Below are 22,490 nucleotides of genomic sequence, written 5' to 3'. Positions count from 1 at the left end.
TTGCTGTCAAAACGAACACTGCTCTACTCTCTAGGTCGTCCTCAGACGAGCCTTCCAGTCATCTCGGTTCTCGGCCAGCTCGTTGGTGCTTTGCGCTCCTGCATCTTTCTTGTATGTTAGACAGTATGGGACGTCCTCGTAACCGGTGCCCATGTGTTGGTTCCCACAGCACCAGTTTGCTGGCTGGGAGCTCTTGGTGTCTTTGGCAGTGTCCTGTGAGTCTCATTCTCCTGGCTGCTATTTTGTCACTCACTCGCTTCTGCAGAGTTGGCTTCAGGGTCCCGCATTCACTGCCATAATATAGGAGAACAGATTCTACCGTGGCGTAGAAGAAGCTGAGTTACTATACTACTAGATTATTGATATGTTTGGGAAACTTTGATCCATCTTTCCCACACTGTACAATCTACATTTCAGATAGCTCCACTATGCTAAGTTAATTTTATGCAATATTAAGCCCAGAAAAAGACGCCTATTACATTACATATGTACATACTGTATGTTTTGTGAAACAGTGAGGAAACGACAAAGGGATAATGTGTGATTGAAATACAAAAGTGTCCCGTGGCTTTTATAGAAACGAGTGAGCAGCCTGCTCAATTGTATTTGCTTATGAATTATTGAAAATGGTTGAAACATTGATAGTGAGGAGATGGAGCGGCCCTGTTTGCATGGTCGGGATGTTGTAACTGTAGCGTTGCAATGGTTTTCAAGTATAAAGTTATCTAAGATGTCGGTAATTTCTTTCTATATCTGCCCTCTGTGCAACTTCAAAGTCTAAGGGCCATGTCTTGCGCGCCGCCTTATCCCTTATGCCTAAACTTATCAGCCATATCTTACTATTTTTCCAACTAATTTTAAAATAGTTCCAACTAGCCAATATATCAACACATTGTGAGCTTGTAGATTGGCTATTTGAACAATTTTAAAAATGTCAAAGAAGTTTTCGGATAAGGAGTAAGGCAAGATAGGGCCCCCATAAATTAAAATTGTATTCATAATGTTCAACACTGAAATCTCAATTATTTGTGCGACTATTAATCGTAACATGTCATAACCGTGACTACCCTAGCCAGGAGATGAAGTTGAACTAGAGGTGAAGCCAGGCCATCATTTATTAATTGATCAACAGAAAAGTAATCCAATTCAAAGTAACGGAACAGTATGTAGTTTTGTATGTTTGTTCCGTTCCTTTGAAACGATACAGTTTGCATTTGACTGTTGGGTAATATTTAGCTATTTCTGTTAGCAATTTCTCATGTCACAAATTAACTGCATCTAAATAATTAAAGACCCAATCCTCCAAACATCTTGTTTTCTGGGTAGTTAATGTGTTTAGTTTGTGGAGCTTAACCGAAGAAAACCCTGGTTACTTGCACTCTGCATATCTCTGAAGCATTCATATACAGTATACTATGGAATATGTAACCAAAATCTGGTTTTCAGATGAGCACTCAGTAACAACTGGCAGGGTGTTTGCATGGTGTGATCATGTCACACAATCAAAGCAGATATGGACGAGCAAAACCTCCATGTATGCATGCATTTCACTCAGCCTCTGACTGAACAACAGACCAACGTGGGACAGCCATAGACATGAAGAGAAGACGTATAGGTGCCACATTGGTCTCTGGGGTCTGTACGTCACCGCGCGCGCCATATTCTTTTTCACTATACAACTCCATTTAGCGAAGACCCGTCAAAGACGCACCGTGATTGGCCAGTAGTCGCTGTGATTGACAGTTGGGCAAATGGCTCCCCCTGCCGAAAAAGGCTGCCGCGACGATGACGCATCGCTCCAATGAACTGCGGCGGCCATTGCCGGCCAATGAGGCATCTACATTTGGATATCCATGCATGGGGACAGCCAGCCACATACCAAGGTGTTTATGCTCGCCTTTGTTTAGGCTTTGATTGTGTGACATCATGCCACACCCCTCTGTTAGTTCCGCCCATGAGGTGGGTGCATTACCCGGTGGAGCCACCAGGGTGCAACCATAGATATAAAAAAAATGTGATGCCTCATTGGCCGCTGCAGTCCATTGGAGCGACGTGTCCCCATTGAAGGCAGGACGTCAAGCAGAAGAGCTGATGAAGGCACGCTGCGTCGCTGCGTCACTCTCAAGTGACTACTGGCCAATCACAGCGCGTCTTTTTCGGGACTTCCGTTACGCATGCGTTTAAAGCATGCTTCCGCTATGCTTCATGAGGAATCTCGGGAAGATGTTGCCTTCAACAGAGACACCGACGCCCCAGAGCCAGAAGAGGTGTCTATACCTTTTTTAATTATGTCTCTATGGGTGCAACAGTGAAGATAAATAATGTCTCTATGCTCACGTCCAGCGCCACAGACTGCTTGGCCCACGTCTTCTTCACCTGGTTGTACATCATGGTGTTGTTGATCCCCAGGCCGCAGAAGATGACAAAGGCCTGCACACACACACACACACACACACACACACACACACACACACACACACACACACACACACACACACACACACACACACACACACACACACACACACACACAGTACAGTCCTCAGTGTTACAGCTGCTTTTTTTTAACCCTGCAAGACCCGGATATATTTCTACTTGCAAAAAAGAGATTTCAACCTTACTACTACGTTGTACTACTAGGACTTAGTATAGCCAATAATGCGCTTTTGCACAAAATAACACCTGGACCTCTTTGGTGGGGACGTAACAACTACAAATAAAGGTAAGCAAGCCTTCTAGCATGGAATTCTCCTTTAAATAGCTCCATATATTCTTGCAATTTAACCGTTATTTTAACAAAAGAAAATCACTTACCCAACCTTTAAACACGCACTGTAATTTCAAGATCTTGCATTAAAATGCGTTTGCCTTTCATTTAAAAACAAAAGCAAAGGGGAAACACTGTGTGGGAGGGTTGTTGTGTTTAGCTGACGACCTCTTTTTCTGTCGCCCACAAGTATTTATTTAGGTGTGAAGACGAGAACTCGTTAAGCTGGATTTAATGTATGCAGTGTACTACTGTACACACACACACACACACACACACACACACACACACACACAGGTATTGAACACGTGCATGCTCGTGGTCAGAGGAAGCAGGGACGTGCAGAGAGTGTTAGAGGGGCAGGGGCTGAAATTTCGTAAGAGGGCACTTTCGAAAATAGAAGATCTACAAGCTCACAAAGCGGCGTGCTGCGACACGTTGAGAGCTTGTAGATCAGCTATTTTCGGGGCGCAACCCAGCACTCTTTATAGCTAGTGGAGATGCTGTGTAACGACATGGATTTCTAAACAAATTTGTTCAACGCAAAATGCTGCGTTCAAGTTCGGGAGACTTCGGGCAAAAAAAGCAATTCTCCTGAATGCTGCCTTCCAGTATAGCCTATATGGCATGGAAAAGGGTGTCATTCACCGTGTAGTAAATGCTGCATTCGTGGTCTGGAGTGGAGAGGGCAGTTGTTTTACAGACGGGTAAAAAAGGGCAGGGGCTGAAGCCCCCTTTGATGTCTATGTGTGCACGTCCCTGAGAGGAAGACGGGCAGTCACCTCAAACAGCCGTTGGTCTGCATCGTTGAAGGTCTTTCTGTCCAGTCTGTTCAGAATCTGGGCCACCCCTGCATCATGTGACAAAAGTATTGGCATCAACCAACGAAGTACCCAAAGTAGAAAGCACTATAGTCGTGCAGAATGTCTCATTTCCCAAGTTTTCAAATATAAATTGAGCATAAAGATATATATATTTTTTTTTATGGCCGAAATGTGTGTGTGATAATTCTGCCCGGCCGGAACCTCATGTGTCACTAGAGGTGACCGAGCCACCTGCTCCGCGGCCAGTCCCACACACTGTGGAATGCCCTGCCTCTTCCCATTCGCTTGCATGCCCAGTCCCTGCAGGGTGTCTTTAAATCCCTTCTAAAAAGACCCACTTATTCGCCATGTTGTTTGATTACACATATACCCTTCTTATACCATGTATGTATGTATACTTCTGCTTTCACTTTTTTTCACTTATTGTTTTTTTGTTTTTTTGTTTTTTTACATGCACTTTGGTTTATCTTCGTCAATGTAAATGTGCTGTATAAATTGATTTGTGTGTATACTATAGTGCTAAAGTTGTTACTGTACAGTATGTTTTGTGGTAATCATCAAAATCTATAAAGAAACAATAACTAAAGTTTGTAAGTAAAAAAGTAAAAAGTACGATATTCGCCCCAGATGTAGAAGGAAACAAAAGTAAAAGTATTGACAATTGGAAATACTCAAGTAAAAAAAAAAACCTCCACATTGTACTTATAGGTACAGCATCTAAGTACATGTACCACTTAGTTACTTTCAACTAGACAACCTAACCTTTAGTTGTGTTGCAGGTCAACCTACCGATGATCTGATGGGTTCGGTTCCAGATGGGGACGCACAGCACTGACCTGATGTGGAAGCCTGACGCTTGGTCTGCCTACAGTGTGTAGAGGAGAGAGAGAGAGAGAGAGAGAGAGAGAGAGAGAGAGAGAGAGTGTCATAGGTGTGTGCGTGCGTGTGTGTGTGTGTGTGTGTGTGTGTGTGTGTGTGTGTGTGTGTGTGTGTGTGTGTGTGCGTGCGTGCGTGTGTGCGTGAGTGCGTGCGCACTTCAAGACAATGTGTACAGCAGGGGTTCTCAAACCTGTTCATATCAAGGACCCCCAGTTTGATTCCATTTTCCATCTCTGGCACCCCCCGACCCATATGAAATCCTAACTCTGTTGGGTGTTCCACTTCCATTTGTGCACTCTCAGAGTTACAGACCCGTAACTCTTCAACCCCTGGGAGTCCCGGGCCCTGGTTTGAGAACCATTGGTGTACAGTGTGTGTGTGTGTGTGTGTGTGCGTGTGTGGTTGCATGCGTGCGTGCGTGCGTGCGCTTGTATCAGCTGATCTGTGACCAGTGACAGGCCCTCACTCACACCTCGGCATCAAAGCGCGGGTCCTGACAGACATCGCTGATGTTGACCGGCAGTCCCGTGGAAGCTACCAGCTCAGCAATGCTGTTATTGATCAGCCAATCGGAGCACGACAGCTTCTCCATGCTGCTGACACAGCCAATGGGAAAGGACAAGCACAGGGAAGCACAACATCCTCAAGACAAGGTGTGATGTATAACCTATACCGGGCTACTATAATAAGGCCTATTCTAAAAAAAACACCAGTTTGAAGTGAGGGGCGCTCTTATCATCATACTGTACATCATCTCATTCTGGCCAATTACAATTTGTTTTCTCACTGTTGTCTTCCATGTTTGTTTACACAGACCCTTAAAGCTGGACATAGGAGGGCTATAGAGCCCCTCGAAAATGTGTGTGTATATTGTTCTTTCTGCTTTGGCAATGTAAACGTATGTTTTCTCATGCCAATAAAGCCCTTTGAATTGTAAAATAAAATTGTATATACAGTATATTTAAAGCTTTGCACAGATTTTCACTATTTGTTCAAAGATAGCAGATCTACAATGCGCTATGAGCTTGTGTATCTTAATTCTATTTTTGAATACCCGAAGTATAAAATGACACAGATGCTTTCCCGGTTTTAATGGGTTTAGATGGCAGCAGTGGTATTATTATTGAGAGAGCACGCACACACGCACGCACGCGCACACACAATATATACCTGATCTCTCGTTCCATGTTGCTCAAGGGAGACATCAGCTCAAATGTCCTGGAGAACTTCACCACCTGAAGCAAAAAGACAACTTTCGCATGAACTCCTCATGTCTCATCATCTCACACCATTTCATCACTATTGCTGCACACCAGTGGCGAGGAGCACGCAAACAAAACAAACAATACTGTGTGAGGCACAGAGAGAGACAGACAGAGATAGAGATAGCAAGAGAGACTAATAGATTAATTTAACGCCAGATTTGTTATTTATGGATCTATGTGCAACAACACATGATTGTTACAAAGGATTATTATTCCCAGTGACACCTTTTTAATGCTTTTTATTATTATTCATAATATATTTTGTATCTAATTACTATAGACGAATAAAAGCTTAAGTCCAAATTCTATTCTAACCAATCCACGAAAAGGCTTAGTTGTCCTGATATATATCATTTATTGTCTCCACCAGGCCGAAGGCATGGGGGGAGAGTATGTTTTGCACTCCGTCCGTGTGTCCGTCCGTGTGTCCGTCCGTGTGTGTGTCCGTGAGCAGCTAATCTCGGCCAACGTTAACCCGGTCGATGCCAAATTTTGCACACACACTCCCTGGATGCCAACGATGAACCTCTGCCCCAAACTTTCCAGAACGGCCTGTTATAGCGCCACCAGGAGGCCGCTTTGTGCAAAACAAGTTTTTGCACAGTACACCTACAGATTTTGTCCAAACATCGCGCAAATTGGTACACAGTCTCTCTAGAGCCATTCAACGAAACCGGTCTTTCAGATTTCTCAGACTCCATCCTGATTGGTTAATATTGGCTTCCAAAGTTCACAGGAGTGCTCAGTTTCAAACAAAATGCTGCAAATCATGAACACATCGCATGATTTCCGTGAAATTGTGCACGCACATTCCCACTAGGCCGAGGACGAAATGCCACATGAACAATTTCAACTCAGCCTCAAGGTGGCGCTATAACTGGCCGAAAAGTGTTTTTACCTCTAACTGCACGGATCTGTGGATAATTTACTTTTGTTGCCCTTTTATCCAACCACCAGATGAAGGCAAGCTGCAATGTCCTACATTCCTATCCTGGTGGAGACCTGTGCCCTATTTTTTTATCATTTTATTTTTTATTTTTTACGATTTTGCAACCCATTTTTTCACCCAGTGTCAATTATCTAATGTAATCCTGGGTGCTACACTTCCTCTGCCAACCTGGGGGGGCAGCGGACTGAACTCATGCTTCCTTCTATGCATGAGGAGTCCAAGCTGCTTCTTTTCACCTAACAGGGGCTGGCAGGACGTAGCGTGTGGAAGGAACACGTTATTCCGACCAGTTCCGTTTCCCTCCATCAGGCGCCCCGGCTGGCCAGGAGGAAGCAGTTTAGAGACCGGGATTACTGCATGTTTTTTGTGAGGGTACCTACCCTAGGGGACACGGGGAGAACATGCAAACTCCACACAGAAAGGCCCTTTCGCCAACCCCGCCTCTGGTATGGGCACTGATGACGCGGAGGAGAGGACACGCCCCCAGCACCCACAGCGCTGGGGGCCAAATCTAACCCATCATTTATACATTAACTAGCTCATAACATACAATTCAGATATCCCATAGCTCATATTATGAGCTATGGGATCTGAATTTTCCTTCAGGGATCAATAAAGTATCTATCTACTATATCTATCTATCCATTGTGAGGTTGTAGATCATTATGAGCATTGTGAGATTGTAGATCTGCTATTTTCAAAATATTAAATTTGTCCAATTCTGGACTTTTATACTATATAACGAAGTATATAGTTACTACATTGCAGTATTGATGCTTTTACTTAAGTAAAACAATTGAGTATATACTGTTTTCCACCACGCATGTTCTCACGTACAGGCGAGTGGATGTCCTCCAGCAGCAGCACGGAGCAGCGCTCACACTGCAGCAGGGTCAGCGCTCGCTGCATGATCTTCCTCACGATCTTCTCCAGGTCGGTCTGCTCCTCGAACAGGTCGTTCACCACCTCCAGCAGGGCCTGCAGCAGCAGGGCATTGGTCATTGAGCATTGGCCTTCAGTGCCCCCAGAGGTACCCCTGTCTTTTTCATTTTTGACTATGAATAGTTTTGATGTTCAGCGAAAATATTGGCTGTTGAGCTGAGTATACTGCATTTTTGTACTGTTTATGCCCTCGGCGTGTCAAGAGAACGTAAGTGAGAACGTTGTTGCATAACATATATTGATTGGAATATGCTGACATGGACAGTGGTTTAACAAGAATGTATCTTTAATCTAGAGACTCTAGAGGAAACCAAAATGACCATGAATCAACCCAAAACCCCCCAAAAATGTATTTATTATATAAAGCACACACGTGGCGTGACCTCTCACCCTGCTCCTTTCGTACTCCTTGCGGGACTCTGAGAACAGCTTGGCGTTGGAGATTGATATTCCACAGAATGGCAGATACATGTGCAGCACCTGCATGGAGGAAAGCAACACAACAATGTGCCCCAAGGGCACCTTCAAAGGTCAGCTACAACAACATGGAACTGCTGCACCATGCACTAGAAACTAAAACTAAACTGTGTGGGAGAGATTGGAAGAGGCAGAAAAAAATAATATCTTACTTCTTTGTTTTATAGAACCCCGGGGCTGAGTCTATAAAAAAGTTTGAACCACTGACTTTGAAGTCATTGGTTCAAACTTTGGACCCCCAGAATAATATGTATTTAGCTGCGGAATCCCCATCTCAAAATATTTTGTTCCAGGGACCCCCAGCAGCAATGATTTCAGTAAAAAAAAGGAAAATATATTTGCACACATTTTTTGTAGATCTACTAAAATAGTACAATCTCATAGTCTCATAGTCAAGTGACTCACTATGAGCTTGTATATCTTATATATTCTTTAATAGCCAAAGTATATAATTATGGATAAAGTCGGTTTTAATGGGTCCTTAAAGCCCTATTTCCAAAATAGCCACAAAAAAGCCACTCAGATACAGTACATAACAACTCAATGAAGTGCTACAAATTCAGTATGGTCTTTTGAAGAGCTCTCCAATGAAGGGAGGTTGTTTGATCGTAGCATTTATTTACATTTTAATATGTATACAATATAATTCTCAGTTGTTCCAGCTACAACATGGATTTCACTCTTTAATTTGCAAATGGCTGAAAGGGTTCTATGGCATTTTGTGAGCTCAAATCCCCTTAGTGTTTGTCTGTGCTCTCATCATAGTTTACTATGGTTTCATCACTGAAAATGAAACTGTTTAATAGAGGGGGAAATGGATTGGGATCAATTGTACTCTGCCACCTTGTGGACATACATGATACTACATCAGTAATACAACTATACACTTGTAATAAAGTTATACTGTAGGTGCTGTAAGGTGACTTTTGTTTTTCTTTTAGTGTTTAATATAGCTCTGCATTCCCATAGCAACCCTTGCTATAGAGTGTTTGTTCAATAACAGGTAGAAAATGAATAAAATCTGCACTCTCAGTCGAGTAAGAGTCTTTGTTTAATAATGATAGTGCTCCGCAGCAGCAGTCATACCAGATAGACATATGCGTTTCGGCGCGCAGGCCTTCGTCAGTGTCAAAATTCCTGAACTGTTCAATAACAGGGGCACTGTGATTGAGCTGAATTCTTTCTCCTCAACTTTGGAGCCATGATTATGTCATAGAATCTATGTCACATAGAATGACGTCTCAGCTGAAGTCCGAGATCCATATTTGTGCCATAATATGCCACGGTGGATCTTGAGAACTGTATGATTCTATCATTCTTTTAATGGGTTTCATGGGTTCAATCCCCGGTGTTATAATCATGAGTTGCCCATGTACATCTACGTCTATGTACTTGAACTTGAGATACAGTGTACTTGATATGTATTGTGTACTGCCTGAACTGTAGCATACTTTATAGACCGGCTACGAGAGACATCTCAGCGGCAGCAAGGTCAGCCTTGCTGCAGTAGGCACGTTATTTTGTCTCATATCTTATTGTCACGTCTTTATGATCCAGCACTATATAATATATGTTTCCTGGTGTGTAATAAACTTTGTGAACCTTTAGCGTGATACTGTCTCGTGTTGCGTTATTTGTTCTCCCGGGCCCGCCGCTGCAGTCGCCATACAGAAGGAATACTTCAACCGGATCATCACACACACCACCCAGCCTGCACACACTACCGGTCTGTCTGAACCAGACGAGGGTCCAGTAATTAGATTTCACAGCACCCGGCGGTGCCCGCCAACTCAGCGCATGAGTAACACGGCTTGGGTGTGTGTCAAGTTATAATCCATTTCCCAGGGAAGTTATTGGCTGATACCGCCAACAAGCCCCTCTCCCAAACCGACTTACTGGTACACATCTACTATGCCATGATGTTTGGGATTTACCTTTTTTTTTCTTCTGTCTTTCGTATTGTGTCTTTTTGTCACTGGCTGTCAACGTCGGGGGAACCGACACGGCCGTCGTTTGTCCCTTTTCTCCTTTGTACATACTGTAATGTAGTGTTTGTATTTGTTGGTGACATGTGACACCTTTTTTATGCTATGTTGATGAATTGAATACACAATGGAATGGACATTTTGTGGCATCCTTTTAGCCTTATGTCTTACTGTACCATGTGCTGTGTACATGTCTGACTAATAAAGTGTTCAATCAATCGATCTACTTAGGTCCATTTTACTCAATAGAGCGTTTAAGTGGCTCAGATACATACTCACTGTACTTGGACCGCCTTTTTCCCCTCCACACAACATTTCTACAAGCTTATCTGCAATTTTTACTATATTTGAAAATTAAATAGGGCTTAAGTGGTTAATTCATAATGCACTTTTTTCCGTCCGGAGTCAAAAGTACAATATTTGTCTTTGATATGTGTAGTGGAATGTATCCAAAAATACGAATACAAAAAATACAGATTCTCAAAGAAAATCGGCTATTTTCAGCGACTGTAGCCCCCCCCCCCAGAGAGGATGCTGCATGCGTGGGTTTTCAAGACGCGGTCAAGTCGTATAATACGCGTTAGCGCACCTTCTCATCGTCCTCGGTGAAAGGCATCCCCACGGGGTTCTTGTTGATGGCCTGGACGACTCCTATGACCTCTCCGTCGCTGTTGCAGATGGCCATGCACAGGATGGACTGCGTCTTGTAGCCTGTCAGCTTGTCGATCTCATCACTGAAACGATGGTCCTGGAGCCACAGGGAGACACACACACACGCGACACAATGAGACATAACCGGCAGGAGGTGACAGACCTACTGTCACTGGCGTGCAAAGAGAATAGTCTCTGTATTAACATGAGGAAAACAAAGGAGCTGATTGTGGACTTTAGAAGGAGAGACCATACCCTCGGTAATGGAGTTATACGGTGGAAGGGGTCCCTGGCTTAAAGTGCCTCGGAGTGCATATTGCAGAGGACTTGAAGTGGACCTCAAACATCTTTAAAAAAGCCCCACCAGCGCCTCAGGAGGCTGAGGCAGGCTGGCTTCATTACCTCAGTGCTGGAGGCGTTCTACAGGTGTGTGTGTGTGTGTGTGTGTGTGTGTGTGTGTGTGTGTGTGTGTGTGTGTGTGTGTGCAAGCGTGTGCGGAGTCTGCGGACTGTGCGAGTGTGCGCGCGGTGGAGAGTACTCTCACATTCTCTCCATCACCACACCTGGTATATGGGAACTGCTCTGCTGCAGACAACAAAATGCGCTGCAGTGGGTAGTGAAAAATGCCCAGAAGATGACCCACAGTATAGTTTCCCTTCCATCGAGGACATCTGCAGAGGACATCTCCACCAGCGAGCAGCTGCAGGAGCACTGCGGCCCGCATTATGGAGGACCCCTCTCACCAGGCCCATGAACTACTTGTTCCGCTCCCCTCGGGTGGGAGCCAGGCTGCGGTCCATCAAAGCCAGAACCGAAAGGCTCAAATGCAGCTTCTATATGCCCAGGGAGACTGCTAGACTGCTGAACTCTTAAGTCCCACTAAATGCACTTAGCTGTTTTTTATATATTTTTTAAATACGCTCAGTTTTAATGCACTGCACTTTGACCTGAGATCAGATTAAAAAAATGTCTTCTACATCCTGAAAAAGCTATGTTTCTATGTCAGTGGTTCTTAGATAATAAAGAAAAAATAGCAGACCTACAAGCTCGTAGCGCACCACTCGGTGGCGTGCTATGAGCTTGTAGATCTGCTATTCAATAGCTAAAGCATAACATAATGCTAATACCAAGAGTGGTTCCCGCCCAGAATGGGTTAATGCTTATTCTTTTAATAGTTATTTTAGTGTACACTGCTGGTCCTTGATTTTTTTTTATATGTGCAAACATGTGAAATGACAAAGTGAACCTTGAATACGCAAGCGCGCGTACACACACACACACGCACACACACACACACACACACACACACACACACACACACACACACACACACACACACACACTAGTCTAAAGGACCCAGAAGGACATTTGTAGATCCGCATCATGTCTGCAGAACATCAGAATCACACAAAAAAAAGTGTTGTACACTAACATTTACACACAAACAAACAACTAACAGTGGTTCTTCAGTTGTTCTTTTGGATGGTTACACGAATGCTATATATAGCACCGTGGCTCTTTTGGATGGTTGCACGGTGTTATCTACATGGCACCTTCTTTTGGATGGCTGCACAGTAGCTGAACAAAGCACCTGTAAGCCTCATGTGTGCTGCTGTAGAGCAGTGCGTCCTCGACCCTGTTCACGAAGGACCCCCAAATTAATTTGAATTTGTATGACCACAGAATCCAACCCGAAAATATTTTGTGCCAGGGACAAAAATGTTTCAAAATATATTCTAAATGTGTCTGGTTTTCTCAAGATTCTTTTCTCTAAAAAAAGAAGAAAAAAAAAAAAAAAGATTTAAACATTTAGGCTATTTGGGTTAGAAATGGACCCAAATGGACATTATACAGCATGTGGCCGGAGCTCTATCGTGCTCAATAATACATGTTGTTCCTACACTAGATGCCCTACATAATATTACAGGCGATACCACAACACTTGGCCATTATCCATGCACGTGTGCCCATGCATGCAAAGTTGAAACGCACTGGAATAAACCCACTGGGTGTTATGACCCATTTAGATTTAATTAGATGTCCACTTATATAAACGCACACATGCCAATGATGTTAATGTTTGAGCTGCGCCTATAACCGTTCCAATGACTGGCCGTGTGTCTATGTACTGTATGTCTGTCTGTCTGTCTGTTTGGGGTACGACCCATTGACCCCTGCAGCTGATTGGGGTCGCATTTGGGTCACACACTGTTGAGCAGCCTAAAGGGCCATTCACACTGAGCACTTTAACTATAACTGCGGCCAACCAGCGGTGTTGTTGAGCAGCCCAAACAAAAGTCAAGAAATGACATATAGGGGAATGCGGTTCACTTGATTTGCTGATATGTTTTTTGGCATATCATTTTGGGTCCACTTTGTATTAATTTGCTCCGTCTTCTGATTTCTTTTGCTCATTTCACTTGCGGGTGTGATTTATTTTTCTTGCTAAAGACTATAAAAGATTTTGATATTTAGTAGACAAAGACTCGACTATAAAGACTAAACAATTTCAGATTACTAAAATAGGACTACGACTAAAGTGTGTTAATTCATTCGAAAGACTAAATCATACATTTTTGCTGTCAAAATTGACACGCTGGCTGCTCCATCGTAGGCCTGTATAGAAAACAACATTTGGTTGTCGCACATACTGTAGATACAGTAGCTGCCCTGTCTTACATGGCATAATAGACCTCAGGGGTCTTATAGCATCTCAAGATGCCCAGGGCCATGGCTTAATGATGTGGAGTGCAACATGGCAGTGTGTGCAGGATCAGAATGGGAAGGAGGTTAAACCTATAGCATGGTAGACTGTGTGAAGCTGCGCGCGTGCATTGGGGATGGCTTCCCCAACCCAGTTTCACTGACAGTGGTGCTGGTGCTCTGCTTGTCTTTTATTTGACATAATTGGGATAATTACCAGCCTTCACTGTTAATGGAGAAGTGATCGGGGGATATTATATAGCCAGCCCTCAAGTGAATTTGCAAACCTGGTCTGAGCAATTCCACACAGAAATAACATGTTTTCCCCTCCACATTTTCTTATATGCATGGATCAGAATATGAAATGGAATTCAGTATTATACATTCACTGCAGCATGTGTTTTCATATAGCAGTGGTTTTCAGCCAGTGGTCCGGGGACCACCAGTGGTCCTTGAGGTGGTTCCAGGTGGTCCCCATGTAGCTAAAGGATGGAGAGTTGGAAACCCAATGGACCCTTAAAGATCATTAACTCTTGAGAGCTTGAGAGCATTTTACGCTCTCAAGAGTTACATCTGCATTACTTTTTTTTAACTCTAACATTTTTATCCCACGATTTTGTAACCCAGTTTTCTTTTCACCCAGTGCCAATTATGTAATGTAATCCTGGGCGCTACACTTCCTCTGCCAACCTGGGGGGGCAGCGGACTGACCTCATGCCTCCTTCTATGCATGAGGAGTCCAAGCTGCTTCTTTACACCTGACAGAGGGGGATTTCCCCGGCCGGACGTAGCGCGTGGAAGGGACACGTTATTCCGACCAGTTCCTTTCCCCTCCATCAGGCGCCCCGGCTGGCCAGGGGGAGGTAGTTTTAGAGACCAGGATTACGGCATGTTTTTGTGAGGGTATCTACCCTAGGGGACACGGGGAGAACATGCAAACTCCACACTACATCTGCATTACTTAATTTACAAGAAGTCTACACAATTAGAGAATGTATAGAAGAATTGTTATTTTGATCAACGTTTGCCTGTTATCTCCCCTATAATGGTACCACATAAATACAGCATGGAATTGTGGACAAAATCGTATCCAAAAGGACAACAAAATATTCTAAGTTTTGGGTTGGGTCTGAGAGGTTACATCAAATCAAATGGTGGTCCGTGGCTCAAAGGCCGAATACATGATGGACCTTGATATGAAAAGGGTTGAAAACCACTGGCCTATATTAGACGTTCACAGCACGTGTTTTCATCACGGGACTAGGGGGGGCTCAGGTGGTTTGTTGTACACTATGTACCTCATATGCGTTGGGAGTGTTGACGGTCTCGCCGTGCTCCGCCACGTATCCTATGATGCCCTTCCCCCACGGCACCTGCACCTCGCTGGCGTCCAGCGTGCTGCACGAGGGCCGCACCGTGGTGCCCGAGTGCACGTCGAAGAACTTGGACACCAGGACCCGCTTGTGCGCGGGCCCCTCCACCAGGAACAGCGAGCACCTGCAGTTGCAGTCAGAGAGGCGTCATTTCAGTACAGAAATATATATATATATATATATAGGGAGGGAGGTGGCAATAACATAAGTTGGCACTTAAAGATGGAGTGCCACAATTTTGGTATTTTTCCAGTTTTTCATGTGTCTATCAGGTGACTACTTCATTAGACACCCTGGAGTCGTTTGTATGTGCAATGGTGTATTAACCTTGTATTTACGGTTTCTTCCTGGAGGCTGAACCCTTGACAGTCAAATGGGCAAATTAAATAAACAGTAATATAGTGACTGCATCACACTATCAGCCACTCCCCTAACCCCTCCCCCTTTATCATACAACTACAGCTGTGGGTGGATCACCACCACCACAGTTCAGGTGGATCACCACCCATCACCACCAACCAGGCAAACCAGGCATACATAATGAAGTGGTGGGCGTGTCCACATAAAAGCATGATTTTAACAAATACTGTACACTTTTTGGAAAAAGTTCTTCCTCCTTATATTATAATAATACCTGATGATCATGTTTTAGGGTGGGATAAAATCGTGGCACTCCATCTTTAAGCCCACGGGATGCGTTGAGAGCTTGTAGATCAACTATTTTCTCTTTGTTTGGAGGTGAAAAGAGAAAACGGGGGGGGGGGGGGGGGGCAGGGGGGGGCAGGTGTTTTGGGGGCTTGGGCAATGGGCACCTGCCCTTTTGCCTCAAAGTGCCCTCTTCCTGCCCAACATCCGTGGCCCTTTTCATTTTTACATGGTAATGACAACGTATTGCATATTTTTACTGCCCATGAATGGCCAAGTTATCGTGAAACATCTTGCCCTATTAGCATATAAGACAATCCAATGTATACATTTCTGGTGTGAAATGGTATGAGGGACCCTCACCCCCACAAAAATTGGCGCACGCTACTGTTTACGTGCACGCTGTGCACGCATGACAGATGTGCCCTTTTGTGGGCTTTGAGCACCTGCCCCCTCAGTGGTCTCTGCACAGCCCTGTTTGAAAATGTTCGCACGTAATAAATATATATAAATAAATATATCCCCACACATTTATAGGGATGCCACGTTGAAAGTGGTTCATAAATTAATGGTTGCATACAATAAAATGCTTATCTATAAAACACATGTCACTGCATGGAGATGGACTGGCATGATTGTGATTGTCCAATACTGCAAAGTTAATTTGCAGTATTGGAAATGCCTATTTTCTTTTGTATTCTGCACTAGCTGTTGCATGTTACGGGTTGCCCACATGAGTCACAGAATTTATTGGGTCTTCCTCTACTTTTAAGTCCTCCCTAAAGAGTCTTTTAAATACCACATGGTCATGATGTTAGAATTATATTGTTGTATTTTATTGCTTTTTTCCCCTTTAGCCTACTGCATTGTGGGACCAAAGTAGAAATAAGCCTCGTGGGTTTTCTTGTGTGCTCCTTTTGACAAAAATGTGCATATTTTTGTGCATATATGCTTGTTGTCAATCAATCGATCAATTAATCAATCAATGAAAACAGATTAATCTGCGAGTTGGGGACAACAATTTGCATAAACTATAACTTTGAATTTGTCAATTTGAGGTTAAATGTGTGAGTGTGAGTACAATACTATAGGGGGTCGCCTGCAGGGTGGCAGTTGCCATTTGCCATCCAATCCCCTAATGCCCCAAATGACCCCCCTGAGCACACCTGTCCGCGTCCACCAGGACGCACACGTTGATGAGGATCTTGTAGCTCAGGTTGGTCAGGTCTAGGTCGTTGGAGATGTCCTTCACCAGCTCCAGGAAGAACTCGCGCTCGTTGGTCTCCTTCAGCCGGTACTTGTAGTCGATGGCGCTCGACGCGTACTGGGGCACGCTGACGCGCGACTCCAGCAGCGCGCTCAGGATGTGCGCCGTCGTCGGCGGCAGCGAGCTGGCCTTGCGCAAGAGCGCGCGGCGGCGCACGCTCGACTGCGAGTCGCGCTCGGCGGCGGCGCTGCTCAGCAGGCTGGCGTGCTCGTCGTAGGTCCGGTGCGCCGTGGTGGCCTTGGAGCGGGCGAAGTTGCGACGCAGCTCCATGTGGGACGAGCGGCGCCGCAGGGGTCCGTCGACCCCACTGCCGCCGCCGGGGCCGGCGGGGGGGGCCGCCGCCGGCCCCGGGCTGCCCCCGATGGCCGCGTCCCTGCAGCCGGGGTTATTGTTGGGAACGCCGCCACCGGCGCGCTTCTCCTCGGCCGTGGAGGAGGACGCCTTGTTGCTGTTTGACGGGGCGGGGTGCTCCTTCAGCCACCTGCTCACCGCGTCGCACTTTCCCTTGCGGACCAGGTACTCCTCGAACAGGTCCGGGTGGAGGTCCAAGAACGCCTCCACGTCCGAGAAGTCGAATGCGGTCATGTTGGTTGGAAGCCGCTCTCTCTCGGTCTCAGAGAAGCGCGCATGCAGCGCTTTGACTGTCGGCACGGCTCCGAATAGTTTACCGAGTGAGAGGAGAGCCTATGAATGAAGAAGGCGAACTGCAGGCGAGGTTCTCACAAAAATAAGTGAATAATTCCTTCCCCATTCATGCCATGATTCCATAGTAGGCTATTATACAGCTCTCCCTATAGTGGAAATTCCGGAGGCACATAAACTGCCAAATAGATGAACGGATCTCAGTCGGTTGTACTTCAGGCAGTTACTGTTATACCTCCGTGATATGATGACGCTCCAGAGAGATGGACTCGAACTGTCAGTCAAGTCAGACTGAGTAACTAACGGCCCCGGGGATTCCTGCTGAATACAAGCTCACTGAACTGGAGGGGGGGGGGAAAGAGAAAACACACGGCGCCTATATATATTCTCCCAGAGAGAGAGAGAGAGAGAGAGAGAGAGAGAGAGAGAGATACTCCGACTGTGGGGTTGCTGTTCACTCGCTCTCCTTTACCACCAGACTCCAGAGCCTATTATTGTACTCTACTACAGATTTTTTTGAGAGAGAGAGAGAGAGAGAGAGAGAGAGAGAGAGAGAGAGAGAGAGAGAGAGAGAGAGAGAGATAGACCTGGTGAAATCTCTCTATGGCCGTGGGTCTTCTGCAGGGGGTCCGGGCGGGTACTCTATGAAAACGTTTTCGAACCCTTCACCTCCACCTTCTTCTATACTTCCTGGAGTCCCTGCATGTGCACAACCCATTGCGCCATCCTCACTTGTACTCTGCCACTACACAGCCATGAAGCCACTCAGGTTCACCTGCAGGTGTGGACCTGCCTGGGCGTGGAACTGCACACCTGTTCCCATTCTCCAATCACACCAGTCTCCAAGAACCGTGTCCAGCTCCCCCACTACGGTAGTCTACCTGGCAGGCTGCAGGCAAGTATATTTTAAGCCTATACATTGGCATTGCTGCTGTTACCTGTGTATTTTCTGCAATCTTCTTGATAGCTTTTTTTTGAGGGGCGCCCTCATATGTGCAGCTTTTAGTGTGTGTGCACACACTTTGTCCTACACAAACATTAAATTCCCATTGGACTATTTTACCTCATAGTGTAAACCCAAACATTGCGTAACACAAACATTGATAAGACATAAGAGCTCCCCTCACTTCACACGGGTGTGATTTTTTTGTGTCACTTTCCAGCTGCTTCATCTCTCTCGCCTAAGGGGTCCAGGCTTGGACTGAAAATGTCCCAGTCTCCCATGAGTTATATAACTTGTATTAAAGTCTAACCCTCGTTGATTCGCTATGGGAGCAGAAAGGATCGCTCCCCATAGCGAATTGCCTCGCTTATATCCTTTATATAACCATGTCCATGGTTACTGCGTAACCTCCAGGTTTACAAAGCACTATAGTGCTGTGGGACATACATTGATTAAATCACCACTGTATATGTATACTGTAGCCCACTGGTTCTCAATGGCTCCGGGGAGGGCTCGTTGGGGGCATTCTTATTGATATAGGAGCCAAATATATACCATTATGGGTCCATCTGGGACAGCAGCTATATAGTCTTAGGCTATCGCAGTGATTCTCAAACTTTTATTATTTATACAGTATTAGTCTGTCTGTGTATCTCTCTAAAAGGGACATTTCACTTTCATTTTATCATCTACTCATGGGCTTATGTGAGCGCCCCAGGCAGTTTTTAAATTGCTCGATTCAGTATTTATTAGATATTTGATATACCCTTCCTCTATTCTATACAAACCCATTGTAACTTCAAACTCCATTTTAACCATGTAGGATTCATTGAAAACACCCCTCCTTGGTTCTGGTGACTCGTACTGCCATCCTAATACGCAAGGGGGCCGTGGTTTTTTTGTATTACTTTTTTCATTTATTTTTTAACTGGGCTTGTTATTTTCCTGATGCTTTTCATTTCCCCCCCCAAAAACAGGACACCATCCATCCATCTTCAACCACTTATATCCGTAGTCGAGTCAGAGTGTTCCAGACTTCCCTCTCCAGAGCACCATTATTAGTGACTTCCTCCTGGGGGATGTTCCAAGGCCAGTGAGTCGATGTGTTTCCTCCAACTGCGCCTTGGTCTGCCCCGGGGTCTCCTCCCAGTGGGACGTGCCTCAAGGACCTCCCTAGGGAGACGCCCGTGAGGCATCCTAACCAGATGCCCGAACCATCTAAGCTGGCTCCTTTCCTGGCGAAGATGCAGTGACTCTACTCCGAGTCTCTCTCGTCTCTCTCGAAGGACACCAGTCACCAGAAAAAGGACAGGTCTTTTCGATGAATCTATCATGGTTAAAATGGAGGGGGGGGCTATAATATAATACCAAACATCAAAATACTGAATCGAACAACTTAAAAACTGTCCAAAAAAGGTTCAATGTTTGTTTTTAGTTTGTTTTACAAAACACCATTGACAATGAAGGGAAAATGTATGTCATTTTGTCCCTAACACAAACATTAAATGCCATTAACAATAAAGATAATTTAATGTTTGTGTTAATGGCACCGTTTGTTTTACATCACCATTACATCACCTAATCAACATGAGTTAGACTTTAATATATTAGCGCCCCTCACTTCACACGGGTGTGATTTTTCAAAGTGAAATTTAACTTATAGACAGACAGCTAGACGGACAGACAGGTCAGTAAACGGAAACGCAGTAGAAGTCCTCTTGCAGCAATTAGCAGCCATTCACACATTGTATTCAAGACGCCAGATGGACAAGGACACACATTGTATGAAACATTGCAAAACCCAGCATTATTCTTCAATGTGTTCAGATGCTGTGTGGTGCTGACTTGCCTGGTGAATAAGTGAATACTTCTGCAAGTGAGCTCAAGGCTGCCAGGCTCCAGCAAGGTAACACACACACAGACACGCACACACACGCACACGCACACACACACACACACACACACACACACACACACACACACACACACACACACACACACACACACACACACACACACACACACACACACACACACAATTCAATTCAAAGGGCTTTATTGGCATGAGAAAACATACGTTTACATTGCCAAAGCAGAAAGAACACACACACACACACACACACACACACACACACACAAACACTGTATAGAGACTAGGGATATAAAGATTTAAAAAGGAGAAAAGGAATAGAGTGCCTGTGTATATAGACGGTGGAGTGTGGAGGCTTTCATTAAAACGTTTGGGCTGAGAAGAACTGCTCATTTGCTCGTTTGCTCGTCAAATGCAAATAGGTTCTCCTCGTCCACGGCGTAGTAGACAGAGTAGGACGAGGAACACATTTGCATTATGACTTACCTATATATATATCGATGTTTGGTTTTCACCGGCTTCCATCTCTTTCTCACTGTCTTTCTGTCTCCCTATTACCTCTTGGTCTCTCTGTCGTGCCTACCGTCCACGCACGCACGCACGCACACACGCACGCACGCACGCACGCACACACGCACGCACGCACGCACGCACACACACACGCACGCACGCATACAAGTTCATACTTAGTAGGTCGACTAAATACCAGTGGTGGAAAGAACACTCAATTGTTTTAATTAAATAAAAGTATCAATACTGCAATATAGAAATATTGACTACATCCAAAGAAAATCCAAATTTCTAAATGTACTTGAGTAAAAGAACAAAGGTACCAAATGTAAAAGTACTCATTATGCAGAATGTCTCATTTCAAGTTTCCAAATGTATACAAATCTTTTGAAAATTGCCGATCTAGAGGCTCACAATGCGTCGGCAGTGGAGTAAAAGCAGAATATTTGCCTCTGTGATATAGTGTAGTAGAAGTAAAAGTATTAGAAATTGGAATTACTTGAGTAAAGTACAATTAAATACCTCACAATTGTATTTAAGTGCAATACTTAAAGGGACATTTCACCCTTTTTTCCCATTTTTCTTTTAATGACGTTTAGATGATTTAGAAAACTTTCCTGGGGGTCTTTGTGTGTGTGTAATATGTGGTTTTAGATATTTTAGATTTTTAGCAGTGGGCCCAGTGTCTCTGATGTCATGGACACTGGTCTCACTTACTGTCTGGACTACATGTTGTCTCAGTAAGACAACCCCTATCCACAAGGAGGAGCAGTGGACCAAAGCATTATGGGAATTGTAGTCCAGGAAGCAAATGAGCCCAGTGTCCATGACATCAGAGACACTGGGCTAAAATATCTAAAACCACATAAAGACCCCCAGAAAAGTGTTCTAGATCTTCTAAACTTCTAAATTCATTTTAGCAAAGAGTGTCCCTTTAAGTAAATGTACTTAGTTACTTTCCACCACTGCTAAATTCAACCGTATATACGATAACAGTATATAGTGTTACAGAGGAACTCTCCGTGGTTCTGAATTGTCACACACTCAATCCCGCTGCAGAGACAGATAGAGTTATTCTCTCCTTCACATGCCAAGTTACATTGATGCGATGCAATCACCGTGTTAGTGTGTTTTCTGTATGGATGACAACATGCATTCTTTGTCGTGCTTCCTTTGAGTTTGAAGTAAGCGTACTGATAAGGCACAATAAGTGCTTTGCCCCTCAGCTTTAGTCTTTGATTGATGGCCTAGTTTGGTATTGTGTTCGCGCTCTACCGCGACGGCCAATCAGCTGTCCACTAATAGTTCTCATGTCTTGTTTTTGTCCTCTTTTTTTTCTCATTGTATGGATTTTGGCCAGGCCAGAAATGGATTTGGACAGGCGGACGCCTGCCCTCGCCTTATTGGCAATAATACCCTCCATTGACAGCCCATTAATCACATTGAAATTTCCGATCTGCTTGTATTTAACGACGTTAAAATCACCAACATTGCAGCTGTAGGGCAAGCTTGAATTATCCTCTTTCAATCGGCAAAGCGTTTGCTTCATAACAATCCACCGTAGACATGTTATTAGTTACTTTCTGGCAAGAAATTCCGCACAGGTGATTATCTTCTAAGTGTTGGAGTTTGGAAGCGCTCGTTTTCATTAACACGGCATCGCCTTCTGCTTCCTGCAAAATTTTAAACGGGTGGTACTACGGAGGGCCGTTAAGTGACTTCGTCTTGCGCTTCTTGGAGCTCTCAGCAGCAGCCTCATGCAGTCGTTATCTGATGCTGCACCTGGTCTGTAGTGACA

General features: G+C 44.7%; 1 protein-coding gene across 1 annotated transcript in view; it reads right to left on the bottom strand.

Annotated features, from left to right (window-relative positions):
• The window catches only part of pde11al (phosphodiesterase 11a, like), a gene marked incomplete at its 3' end in the record, with an annotated part of 30,107 nt that extends 12,649 nt beyond the window's left edge, over positions 1 to 17,458 (bottom strand). The window contains exons 1-10 of the mRNA XM_083762075.1: positions 16,627 to 17,458; positions 14,741 to 14,939; positions 10,678 to 10,836; positions 8,017 to 8,106; positions 7,522 to 7,662; positions 5,641 to 5,705; positions 4,943 to 5,066; positions 4,381 to 4,456; positions 3,550 to 3,617; positions 2,338 to 2,430 (exon numbers count right to left, since the gene is read on the bottom strand). Of these exons, the coding sequence (XP_083618201.1) occupies positions 2,338 to 2,430; positions 3,550 to 3,617; positions 4,381 to 4,456; positions 4,943 to 5,066; positions 5,641 to 5,705; positions 7,522 to 7,662; positions 8,017 to 8,106; positions 10,678 to 10,836; positions 14,741 to 14,939; positions 16,627 to 17,312 (1,701 nt within the window). The 5' untranslated portion in view covers positions 17,313 to 17,458. The remainder of the gene's footprint in view (positions 1 to 2,337; positions 2,431 to 3,549; positions 3,618 to 4,380; positions 4,457 to 4,942; positions 5,067 to 5,640; positions 5,706 to 7,521; positions 7,663 to 8,016; positions 8,107 to 10,677; positions 10,837 to 14,740; positions 14,940 to 16,626) is intronic.
• Between the last annotated feature and the right edge of the window lie 5,032 nt (positions 17,459 to 22,490).

This window comes from Protomyctophum parallelum, assembly GCF_964188405.1.
Source record: "Protomyctophum parallelum genome assembly, chromosome: 3".
In the NCBI taxonomy this organism is placed as follows: domain Eukaryota; kingdom Metazoa; phylum Chordata; class Actinopteri; order Myctophiformes; family Myctophidae; genus Protomyctophum; species Protomyctophum parallelum.
Note: the sequence above shows the minus strand (reverse complement) of the source record. Positions and strands in the feature narration are given on the sequence as shown.